This window comes from Cryptotermes secundus, unplaced genomic scaffold (assembly GCF_002891405.2).
Source record: "Cryptotermes secundus unplaced genomic scaffold, Csec_1.0 scaffold259, whole genome shotgun sequence".
NCBI lineage: Eukaryota > Metazoa > Arthropoda > Insecta > Blattodea > Kalotermitidae > Cryptotermes > Cryptotermes secundus.
In genome coordinates, this window is record NW_019742445.1 from 827768 (window position 1) to 839912 (window position 12145).

The 12145-nt window shown below is 39.4% G+C and overlaps 2 protein-coding genes across 2 annotated transcripts in view; one reads left to right on the top strand and one right to left on the bottom strand.

The window, feature by feature from the left end:
• Positions 1–4848, bottom strand: part of LOC111873156 (small G protein signaling modulator 3 homolog) — a 132213-nt gene extending 127365 nt beyond the window's left edge. Inside the window, exons 1-2 of the mRNA XM_023867631.2 lie at positions 4614–4848; positions 3176–3387 (exon numbers count right to left, since the gene is read on the bottom strand). Of these exons, the coding sequence (XP_023723399.1) occupies positions 3176–3387; positions 4614–4682 (281 nt within the window). The 5' untranslated portion in view covers positions 4683–4848. The remainder of the gene's footprint in view (positions 1–3175; positions 3388–4613) is intronic.
• Positions 4849–6296: 1448 nt separating this feature from the next.
• The window catches only part of LOC111873149 (nucleolar complex protein 3 homolog), a 52639-nt gene continuing 46790 nt past the window's right edge, over positions 6297–12145 (top strand). The window contains exons 1-2 of the mRNA XM_023867613.2: positions 6297–6384; positions 11188–11477. Coding sequence (XP_023723381.1) covers positions 6376–6384; positions 11188–11477 — 299 coding nt within the window. The 5' untranslated portion in view covers positions 6297–6375. The remainder of the gene's footprint in view (positions 6385–11187; positions 11478–12145) is intronic.

A 12145-nucleotide genomic window follows, 5' to 3' on the forward strand; every position in this document is an offset into this window, starting at 1 on the left:
AAACCTTCCAGAAATAACCTCAAATTTTCACAGTATTCCCGACTTATTAACTGCTAACATTCTGAAAAATTTCTATACAAAATTCATAGATATGCTTTTAATTTAAAACCATACAAACTTTCACAATCATATAGAGGGATAAGTATATATTTTGTGTCACCACCATGTAGTTATTTTACACTATACAATCAACTCTCGATTATCCGGGGGTGGATAAACCGGTTTGTGGCTTAACAGGGGCTACCAGGGCTTTTTTGAGGCTTATATGTTGTTTAATATTCATTCATTTTTGTTTCACATGGTGAGTTGTAACACTATTTTCGCATTAGTGTAAACCAAGCTCTGCATCTTTTGGTCCCATTATGCTAACACAATGTTCTAGGATAGGGGTGAAAGAATGCAAGGATTTGTTGAAAGTTTCAAGGACAGATACACCGCCCCAGTTAGTCTCTTTGTATCAATCTTCAAGTGCGTTAACAAAATGTAAAAAGAAGGGTAAAAGGGTGTAAAAGGAAGTGTGTTGTGTTAAGTATTCAACTATCAATCAGTTGGGAAAAAAGAGGTGTAGTTAAATAATTAGCAATGCAATATGATAATGGAGAACAAACTGTTCGGGATTTGAAAAAACAAAAGAATCAATTAATTTCCTTTGCTTCGTCTTCTAATTCAAGTGGAATGAAGAAGAGAAAAACCATGAAAAAATCAACATATGATGAGCGTGACAAAGCAATGCTGATCTGGTTTAATCAACTAAGGGCACAGGGAACAACAATAACAGGAGCAGATTTTGCTAAACAAGTAAAATTTTTTCCCGAAGCACTTGAACTACAAGGAAGTTTTGACACTTCTTCCGGTTGGCTAACACGTTTCAAGCAGCGTCATGGAATACGAGAAATTAGTATTCAAGGTGAGAAATCGTCAGGGGACTTGTCATCATCAGTTCAATTTTGCACCAATTTTGATACTTTTGTGAAAGGTGAAAATCTGCTGCCAGAACAAATCTATAATGCCGATGAAACGGGTCTTTATTGGAAATGCTTGCCAACCAGAACATTGGCATTTCAAAATGAAAGACAGGCTCCAGGTCACAAATCCAGTAAGGAGAGATTGACAGTCTTGTGCTGTTCTAATGCATCAGGAACACACAAACTAATACCAGTAGTTATCGGCAAAGCGAAAAGACCACGCTCTTTTAAAGGAACAGTAGCTTCAAGTCTGCCTATCCATTATTTTAACCAGAAAGTAGCTTGGATGAATAGAGCGATATTTAAAGAATGGTTTGATTTTAAATTCGTGCCTCAAGTTCGTGACCATCTAAAATCCCAAGGCCTACCTGAGAAAGCTGTGCTCCTCATTGACAATGCGCCCTCACATCCTAACGAAAGTCTCCTGAGGTCAGATGATGGAAATATTTTTGTGAAATATTTTCCCGCTAAATGTTCCGCACTTATCCAACCAATGGATCAAGGAGTTATCTCAAGTATGAAGAGAACCTACATATCAAATTTGCTACACAAGTACATCGATGAAGGCAATGATCTGATGTGTTTCAGGAAGTCTTCTTCAATGTTAGATGCCATATATGAGATTTCAATAGCATGGGATACAGTACACCCATCTCTACTGAAAAATTCATGGAAGAAACTGATGCCTTTCATCACTAATGAAGATGACGAAATCCATGGATTCACTGGATTCAGTGAAAATGAGATAGCCATAAAATTGACAAAAGTGGCTAACCAAGTTCATGGTGGTGAAGAAGTCAACGAGGAAAATATAAGAGAGTGGTTTAACTGTGACTCGTGTGAACCGGGCTTCGAAATGTTAAGCAGTGACGAAATCGTAACTTCANTGCAGTCAGAAGAGCGGGAAGAAAGTGAGAATGAGGAAGAGGTGAACGGTGCTGCTAGTAAGAAAATATCACATGGTGCTGCTCTTAATCATTTGGAATCCTTATTAGACTATCTTGAGAGTGAAGAGAACAGTTTACTAAGTGACAAGCTAATATTACGTAGGCTTCGTACGGATATCCGTAAAAAGGAAAATGCCGCGAAAAAGCAAAAGACAATATTAATTTTTTTTAAGCGTTAAGTGTGAATATTCGTAAAGTGTTGCGTGTACTATGTAAAAGCTTGAGTCAATAAAAGTTTAATAATCTTCAAAGATCTGGTACTACACACAGCATCACTGCCACCTCAGAAATTGTATGACTGTGATAATGGTACAAAGATACAAGAACATAATGATTCTGTAAGCCTGTCTTTCCCTGCAAAGAAGTTAAATAAAGAAAGGCAGGATGTCTGTTAAGTAATGGTACAATTTTCAAGCAATATAATTTTGTAACAGTTAGTGCTAAGAACAGGAAAGAAACTTGAAATGAGTGAGAAATCAAGATTCAATGAAATCTCATTTGTCACTTTGCACACATCCATTTGGTATTTCAATTCTTGTCACAACTGACTGTGAACATTTGGAATTATTGTCTCAGAAGTGTCTCTAACTCTTCGCTTCACATGACCGATGCCAATGATTTTCACTCTTGACTTCACTTATGTAGTTTCATAAATAAAAGCAGTGGAGCAAGGTTTGGAGACTGACACAACGAAGATTTTTTAATCTCCTCTTCCAAACTACAGTCCTGAAAAATGTATACTTGGACTTTCATGAAAAATCTCAGGACATGTTTGAACTTCACATATTACCACAAATTAAGAGCAATAAAGTAATGTGAACTTGACTGATCTCAAACTCCCTGTGCAGAAACTGCTCATGAAATGTTATCCAGGCTGACATACTGAAGATGGTGGTTCAACACCTTGACTACCTTAATTCTGAACCTTAACCCAATAAGACTTCACCTATGGAACTAAGTAAAACAAGCAGTTATCAAGTGTGAACATCACTGAAAAAGACCATTTAAAGTAAAAAAAGAAAAACCAGTAATAATGCTGAGTCTGTAACGTCAGACGTTCTCACTTGGGTGTTGCAAGATTCAGAATTACCAGAGAGTTGTGTACCCAGCAACAACTTCAATAATTAAACAAGTAAATGTTCAGAATTTACCTTTCTCTCGCTATTTTACCCACACTCCTACTATAAACAGTTATGATGTAACGAAACTTGGAAACTGAACCTTAACTTTAAGAACGCACATTGCACTTCACCACTTTGATACCTGTACTCTGGTTGTGAATTCGGATCATCTGGTTGTTGCCCAAGCTTAATAAGAATATCCTGAGGCCACATGGATGGTGTCAAGGCAGAAAATGGTCCTCCTGGTGTTGGAGACACACCATCAGCCTTAATACTGAGCCCTTCTGAGACTTCCCCAAGGCATGATAAATCTCCTTCTCCTTCATCCTCTGATAAAGCTGTATCAATTTTATCCTGCGACATAAAAGCATCGTTATAGAAGTAGGAACCACACAAATGATCTACAAATGTAACATAAAGAGCTCAAAACTGTAGGATTGCTGCCCTTTATATATTTCAAATGTACCATCATTTTTGTGCAATTGTTAATTAATGCAACCATTCTCCAGGCAATGAAAGAAAACTAACAACATTCTCTGCTGGACACACTAGAGGACCATAAGATTAGAGCCATTCTTGGCCCCTTCCCTACATCATCATCACTTCTGTACAAATTTTTTATTTAATGGTAATGAGTAATAAGCAATATATCAAGAATTCCTTCTTTTTTCTTTACAAGTAATGAGTCCAGAACACAGGTAATGGATTACTCACAGTTATCACCATTACTGCCATCACTGTCACTGTCATAATGCATCATGATCATCATTCATTCATTCATTTATTGTATATTCCATAAATCCATATACATAGATATAGAACCAGTCACATAGTTAATAAAGTACAATACAAATATAAATATATATGTACAGTATATATATGTATATCATGCAATATAGTATCAATAATGAAAGCATTGTTATATAACCCCCAAAAAAACAGTCCTCATCACTTTGTCAGGCATTATGCCATGTGGCCTGTTATGAGATCATACAACATCTTCATTGGTCTTCCCAATCTTTTCTTTCCCCTAGGCTTAAAGACTATAATCTGTTTCAGTATTATGTTTCCTTTTTTCTTACTACAGCAATGGTAACAATCTTAAGAACAAAATCAACAAACAGAATATGATGCTGATAAATCATACTGAACAGAGTGAATTTTCAACAAACATGCAATGACAAACATTTTTCTGTGCTACTTTTGTCAGACATACTACCAAACAGAATCATTAAATAACACTCCTGTCAGTTCAAAAGGCAAAGCACTGTACATTAAGATTTTATAAAACTAAAAGGGTATAATGAGAAACCAGCAACTGTCCAGTCTATAAGTATTTACCTGCAGAATACTGTACTAAGATGAATATCAGAAATAATATACTACACTACGTATCGTTCATGATGATAGAAAATTAATAACAGTATAAATGGATATCGAAGATACGCTACATAACGTTAAGTTATTAGAAACCACATGTAAATAATGACGACTCCAAAGGAAAATGAATCAATGCAGATATTTCAATCATTTTCTTATCAACGCAACACTTTGTCGCACAGATTTGATGGGCAACTTACATTGTAGTTTTCCTTGCCTGCATAGCCATCGTGTGTTCGATTTCCAAACAGCGATTTGGCAATATCCATTATTAAACGTTAATTAAGCTGTATATTAAGCGTTCCTGCCGTACTGAGCCCTAAAATGAATAAGTAGATTACAGGTGGTTTGAAACTATTCTACACATACAAACAAATACAACCAACATCATTAACACAATACAACGCTCGCATCCGTAATGTCCGTAATCGCTCTATGCTCTATGCCCCTTGATCCTCCTAGATTTTTCTACTTGCTGCTTCAATTTCACGGATCGCCCCTAAAACTCTCAAGCCTTAGCGTCGAAGGTGTAACCCGAAGACTCAATCCTTAGCGCAAGGAGGTGTAAATATATTATCATTTATTCTATCAAAAATGGACTTGCAGCCGGTGCAGTCCACAGATATCGTGAACAAACACCGTACCTAGTTTACGAGACAACCAAATCCCCTACAGTTTCCATATGCTCAACAGAATACTTATTACTCCTACGCACGTGGGCTTGGTCACATCTAGAAAACTGGCAACCGCAACGAAACCTCAATTACCGAGAATAGTCATCAGCCCGAGTTGAACACATGTAACTGAATAGAGCAGCGCAAATTGAGGCAACGCAACTTGTCGAGAGACTGAGAAACTCAACCTCCGGGCAACGGAGCATGCCTGTCTTCTCATATATGCGTTGCCGCGTGGTTTCCTTGAATCAGCTGTTCTATAACGTGCCGTCACTAATTCGTTTCTTACGATGGCACGAAAGGTTGACGAAGGTGCTACTTTTGTTCTTGTGCAGTTAACTGAGCAAGAGCCTGGTATATATGGCAAACGCCTCCCAGACTATGCTAGGCGGAACAAAATAAATTTGGCCTGGGAAAGAATTTCTCATGAGACGAAAGAGTCTGGATCCAGGTTAGGCTCTTTCGAAACATACGCCCGTCAGTTTAAATTGTCACAGAAAAACGAATGCTCCTGGCTTTTTGGTTTCTTAATATTCTGTTTATGCATCCTGTTCCATTAATATATCATTTATTTTTACATATATTTCCATCTTAAATGCAACATAATATATACGTAGTCATCCTTCTTCCACATGATTCGGCTGTATACGGCCGTCATCAGGTGTCTTCTATCTTGCCAAAATTGTTGTACTATATGCCAAAATTTCCTGTCACGTGTGAACGCTAATTTCCTTATTAAAATAAACTTGACCTTAATTAAAATGTTAATTAACATCTCAATCTTTTCCTTATGGTCGTCGTCCTCTCTTCTCACGCCATCTCAATCGGTCTCAACTACCACAATATTATGACAGGATCAGTATATTTTATCTTCTTTGCAGGAGAAGAGTGCACGAAATTAAAAAATACATTCATGGAATACGTCGGGCAAACACCCACTTAATATGATGTGATCAACTACTCTAATATAAATTTCCTCAGTGTGCGCCTCCTAATCTGGAAACAGGTTGCCTGCTTGATATCGGCGACATTTCTCGGAATTTGAGGTTGCGTTGCGGTTTCCAGTTTCCTTGGTGTAACCACGGCCAAAATATCAAGAGCGTTCAATAAGGGGAAGAGAAGTTTGCAATATTTAGAGTGATCCGTGGCCATCCGCCGTTTGGAGCGGTTCGAAGGAAAGTGACTGGCGTGGTCGATTACTGAACGAATCTGATTACGAGAACGTGTGATGTAAGAGTGGGGCTTTTTTTTCTTAAGTGTGTTTGTGCATGTGGTTTCATAGAGTAAAATGCCTACGGTATGTTATGTCTTGTAGATTGTATTATGTGGAGAGTTCTATCTGTATGGTTGTGCCTGCTATCTCCTCACTGGTTTCTTGCTTATCTTGTTCTTCCATCGTGAAATTGGAGGCTACATTCTCCGAAATGTCGGTTAACTTTCAGCTGACTAAACGGGGTTGTATCCCAGGAGATAGAACTCTTCATAAACACCGCTGTGAGAACCTCAGACCCTAAATATTATGCGCCATTGTAAATTCAGTTAAAGATAGGTTATGTTGGTGGGATGAAATGCTAGTATGGCAACCAGCGTGCCCATCTTTATTTTTAAACTAACTGTAGGTCTGCAATCCTCAGTTTATGTAAAAAAATATAAAAGTAGTGGAAATCAAAAGCCTCACTTTTGAGGGTTAGCATTCCTCAGTTTGTAAATCACAGACCCAACAATCTAACTTTGGAAAGTTTGCATATTAAGAATAAGGTTGGAATTCTCTGACATCTTTGGTGTGCCACAGGCCACGGTTAGATACGCACGTGAAACGATCGTAGGAACTGTACCTGTATAGGGCAGTGGAAGCTCTAGGGAAGGGAATATCTGTGTGACATGAGGAAAGAGAGGGAACCCTGGGGAAGAGGTTACCTGTGTCACAAGGCAGGATGGGTCCTGGTCAGTGCCTCCATATACAAAAATCGAGCTGCTGGTGGTAAAGGTGAATAAAGGTAAAGTTGTCCCTGTTCTTAACTAATTGAGCTCTATGCCATGAAGATGTATGGGGAAGTATGTGGTATAGATTCACGTTTCCTTGACCTCGGCACTAGTTGGAAGTGAGTGGTCAGTGTCATGCCCTTGCCACTTTACCCCCGAGGAAAGAGCCCCCGGTACCCATTGGATAGGAGGCCAGGAGGGCCCCAGTGCCAGTCTGGACAACGGCATGGAGAAGAGAAAATTCTTGACCTTACCAGGACTCAAACTCCGATCTTTCGGTTGTGCAGCCTGTAGCCAATCGCTATACTGACTGCACTATCCTGGCTCCCAGCTGCTGGTGTTACCAGCATTATGTACATCTTGGAATTTATTTGTTCTTGAGTTACTGACAATGCTTTTCAGTCTGAATAAATTGTGTAGTGTCTAATGGTATGTTGATTGTGTGTGGTAATTGGGTTTGGAAAGAAGTGGTCAGGTCAAATTGTAGGTGCTATTCCAGAATTTTCTTTGAAGAACTTAGAAGAGCCAAAAAACCCCAAGTTTTAGTCCCTGGTCAGAAATTCAAATATGAAACATGAGCACTAACCACTGGATTGCAGTGCAGTTAATTTTTTATGGTGTTGGTGTGTAAGAGGGTTCTTTTTCATACCACATCCAGAATGTTGCTGTAATCTGTTTGGCCTCCTATTGAGAGTAATTTGGAGTTCTATCATAAGTAATGGGAAACTGACCACGAATCTCTGTCTGAAGGCAGATCTGAGTTCTCATGGCAGAATTTTTTTTAATGCTAGTGGGGTGGGACTAAGTCCCTTGTACTGTGGCCATTTCTGGCCTATTGTACCAGCCCCAGAAGATAGGTGAGGGTGATTGTGGAGCAATTGGTGGAATGAAGATTGGCAGGGGAAACCTAAGTACTCTGAGAAAACCTGCCCCAGCACCACTTTGTGCACCACAAATCCCACTTGACCAGACCTGGGATCAAACCCGGGCCGCCACGGTGGGAAGCTAGCGGCTAACTGCTTTAGCTATGGCGTGGCCCTCTGATGAAAGAAGCTGCATATTACTGCTTACTGGGATGTGATGCCATGCAGTTGGGTAAATGTTTTACAGCGTTTCAGAGGAACTTGCTCTCTTCATTTTCATGGTAGAAGAGTACTTTATGTATGAAAGAAATGGTATAGATGCAAGGAAGGAAGGTACTATGATGATGCCTCTGTGTGAACCAGTAGGAAGAAGGAGAGCAGATTGAAGAATATTGAATGATTGAAGGTCATTTTTCAAGGGCAGAGGAAATGGGAGAAATAATGTCTCCATTGAAGGAATAATAGGTAGAGTGAAGTCAGGAGTTAAGGAAAAAGTTGCTCTGTATCTTCCCAGAATCAACTCCCATTAAAGCTTTATTATTTATGTCATTCATTCTACCCTTAGCAAATGGACCTTTAACCATTTGACTACCAAGCCCCACCATAGAACTAGTTTCTAGCTTTTCAGATCTGGCTGTAGTGCATATACCATGCTACTGGCCTTGCCAAGAAACTGGCAGTGGTACACATACCACCAGGCCTTTAAAAATTTGCAGCAGAAAATTACATTGGTATTGGAGATTTCACAGCTTGATAGCCAAAAGCTTCTAGTTTTTTGCTTTAAAAGTAGATGTATGCATGATAACAATGTGAAGTAGTGTCACCTGCAGTCAGGTGTTGCATTTACTATAACACCTCAGTCTCTCTTGCTTTGTGAATGAATGCACCCCCATGGTTCAAACTGTTGTCATGCTGAGACATGTGTTGACAATCAAGGAGAGGTTACATACTGTTCTAAGAATAGTTTCCCATGTGCTTGACTGATATAAAGTCACACTTTATTTTGTAATGTTTATGTTATTAGTGTCATCAGTATTGTTCCATATTTGAATGTGAGTGCGGTAAAGGTAAAGTTGTCCCTGTGCTTAACTAATTAAGCACAGCTCCATAAAGGTGTATGGGGGAGTGGATTTATAGTTCCACCTTTTCTTAACCTTGGCACTAGCTGGAGGTGAGTGGTCAGGTTTACACCCTGGCGCTTTACCCCTGGGGAAAGAGCCCTCGATACCCATTAGATAGGAGGTTGGGTGGACCCCAGAGTCATTCTGGACGAATTAGAGAAGAAAAATTCTTGACCCTACCAGTACTCGAACTCTCGACACTTCAGTCCAGCCTATAGCCACTCAGTGTACCGACTACTGTATCCCAGCTCACTTTGAATGTCACCTTTAATTTTTTATTCTACCTGTAAGTTCAGTGTTATCCTTGCATATGTAACAATTCATAATTTATGTGCAAAATGAATTTTTCTGCACCCCTTTCAACCCTCTGGCACAGGAGAAAGGGTTGTTTAAATGATAGGGGCTACAAGAGGCTAGAAATGGCAACACTACATATGGTAAATGCAGTAAAAGTTAAAGGTATCCTTGTAACAGATCATGGAGGCCCATAGAGTTGTGAGATGTCGAAGCTCCCACATTTTCTAGACAATCAGCTGTGAAAGCCAATTTTTTCTTCTAAATGTCAGTGTGTCAAACTTGCTGCCATCTCTTGGTAGGAATGCAGTTTTAATTAATTGAAGACTAGCTAATCTCTATGTCTGTATCTGATTTTAATGCACGTATCCTGAGCTTGTATAGTTGGTATGTTTCTTCTGCCTTCACCTCTAACTCATAATCACTACAGCTGTTATTTCCCCCATTCAGTCTGCCCTTCTGTTGATTCACCCAGAGCCCTCATCCTGGCCCTCACTTTCCTTTTATACGTACCATTTTTTCATGCTCAGCCTTGTCATTTACCTGAAAATAGGAGCAACAGATCTCTTCAGTGTTTGTAAGTATCCAAAAGACAGCATGGCACAACATCCCTGAAGTCAGTAATGCTCATAGCTACCATCATGATAGCCTTAAATGTCACCCGTTTAGTTTAATTTATGTTGATATTTATTCTAGTAAGAATAACTACAGTTTGATCATCCTAGGGTTTCCTGCAAATCATTGTGCCGCTCAAGTGGAAAAATGAAATGCTTCGCCTGTGAAGTGGGTTATACAGATTTGGACTGCTGTTGGAATTGACATACCTATAGCCAAATACATTTGAAATAAAAGTTTCACAAATCACAGGAGATACTGGAAATGCTCTCTATTGTTATTAGAATAAGTGCCAGGAATGTATGTATAGCAGTAGAAAACATTTTGGGCAACTGCAGAAATTTGGGAGAATTTTGTTAGTAATATCCTGGCTGTAGGTTTTCCTGGATCACTAGTGTTATGAATCTCTGTGGCTCAAATTGATGGGAGGAACATCCAACGCTTCATCTTCATCATCAGCCAGGATGGACTTGCAGAAAAGCATTAGACCAGTGCTCTGCTATTACCTTGTTCCAAGTGAATCTTCATCTTCAGCGTATCAGTGATTTACAGGAAGACCAAGGGTGATCATACTATAGAACACGAGTTCAAAGGAGGCTGATCATATGAAGTGGGGGCATGTTGAAAGACTCTCAAGTAGGTGGTCACTTTAATGTAGCATTTTTCATAAATTTTGTCCACAAATTTGGTGAAATGTTGTTAAAAATTTTAGTTCAAGGAGTCACAGAAGGCACATTCCTCTTCACAGTTACCCTTCATACATTCAGCTACATCCATGCGTCCTATTGAATGTCGTTGATTGGTGAGGGGAAACATTAAGCAATTATTAAACTAATCTGATGAAAGAAATGTTAATGTATAACTTCATATTTTTGTGGAGGGTCAAACCTCCAGTTAAAGAGGTCTGGTTGTCTGTTTTTGGAAAATAATGTTACTGGTAAAATTCGTTCAAGGTTGACACCACTGAATGGCTTCTGTGAGATTTGTGGTGGTTGAAATAGTATTGGAGCTGGATTTTCTCTCAGTTTGTTAGATTCCTTGATCCTAATCATCAGTCTTCCGTTGCATCATACTTGTTTATCATTGCCCTCCTGAGGTGTGTAACAGCTCTGACCAGCCAACACACTCTCATGTCCTGATCTGAATCTGGTGTTTGGCAAGTTACAGAGTAAACAAGTTAGTGCAGGATTGATTCTGTTAAATAAATGTTTTAAATTGTTACAGAAAAAGGTCAAGATTCGGATGAGTACAGTAAAGCGGAACAACTTAAAGCACACAAAACTTAGCAAGCAGGGTAAAGCAAAACACAGGCACCATGAGAAAAAGACAGTACTCTTACCCAAGAGAAACAATGATCAGCAGTCTAAATCAAATGCTGTACAAGAGGAGGAAGAAGAAGAAAGTGACCATGGAGAAGAACTGTTGCAAATGGTGGAGAATGATGACCTAGAATTTCTTCATAATGCTGTCACTAGCCACAGTTACTCTCTACTGAATCATATCTGCTTCACAGAGTAGGACTTTATTTATTATTTAATATTTTAATCATTTCGACATCATGTCAGTTCATCCTTACTGTCAGTCTTTTCTAGACTACTTCCTGTATTTAATAACAACACATGTTTATAATATTGTCACGTATTGGGTGTATATTGCGACAAATAACTTCACGCCGTATTTGATGTAGTGAATTTTATTTCACATTTGCACTTACAATCACCCAAATTACAGATTTACGATTACTGCTATCTGCAGTATCACAAATAGTACACTCCAGATGCCACAATACAACTGACTGGTTGCTGGCTAACTTGGAACTAACTCGGAGGTAGCTCCAGGACTGACTCGTAGGTAGCTCCAGGACTGACTGACTGACTCAGTACAACTGACTATGAATAGCCTTCGCTGCTCCTTATGTAGCCTTGATCGGACAATACAGAAAACGGCCACGTAATAAGCACCCTTGTTGCCTCGCGCTGTGTTGCTAGCAATGCTAGCGGTAGTAACCGCTGTTACTACCGTAACAATCCTGTTGCGTCATCGTTACGTTACCGTGCGGAGGAGGGGGAGGGGAGCGCTGACTCACCCGCCGCGTCACTGCTGGTGGGGGGGGGGTCTCCTTTGCGCAACATGTTACACTATTATCTGTTAATGTTAGAGTTGCAGTGCTAATCCTAGCAGG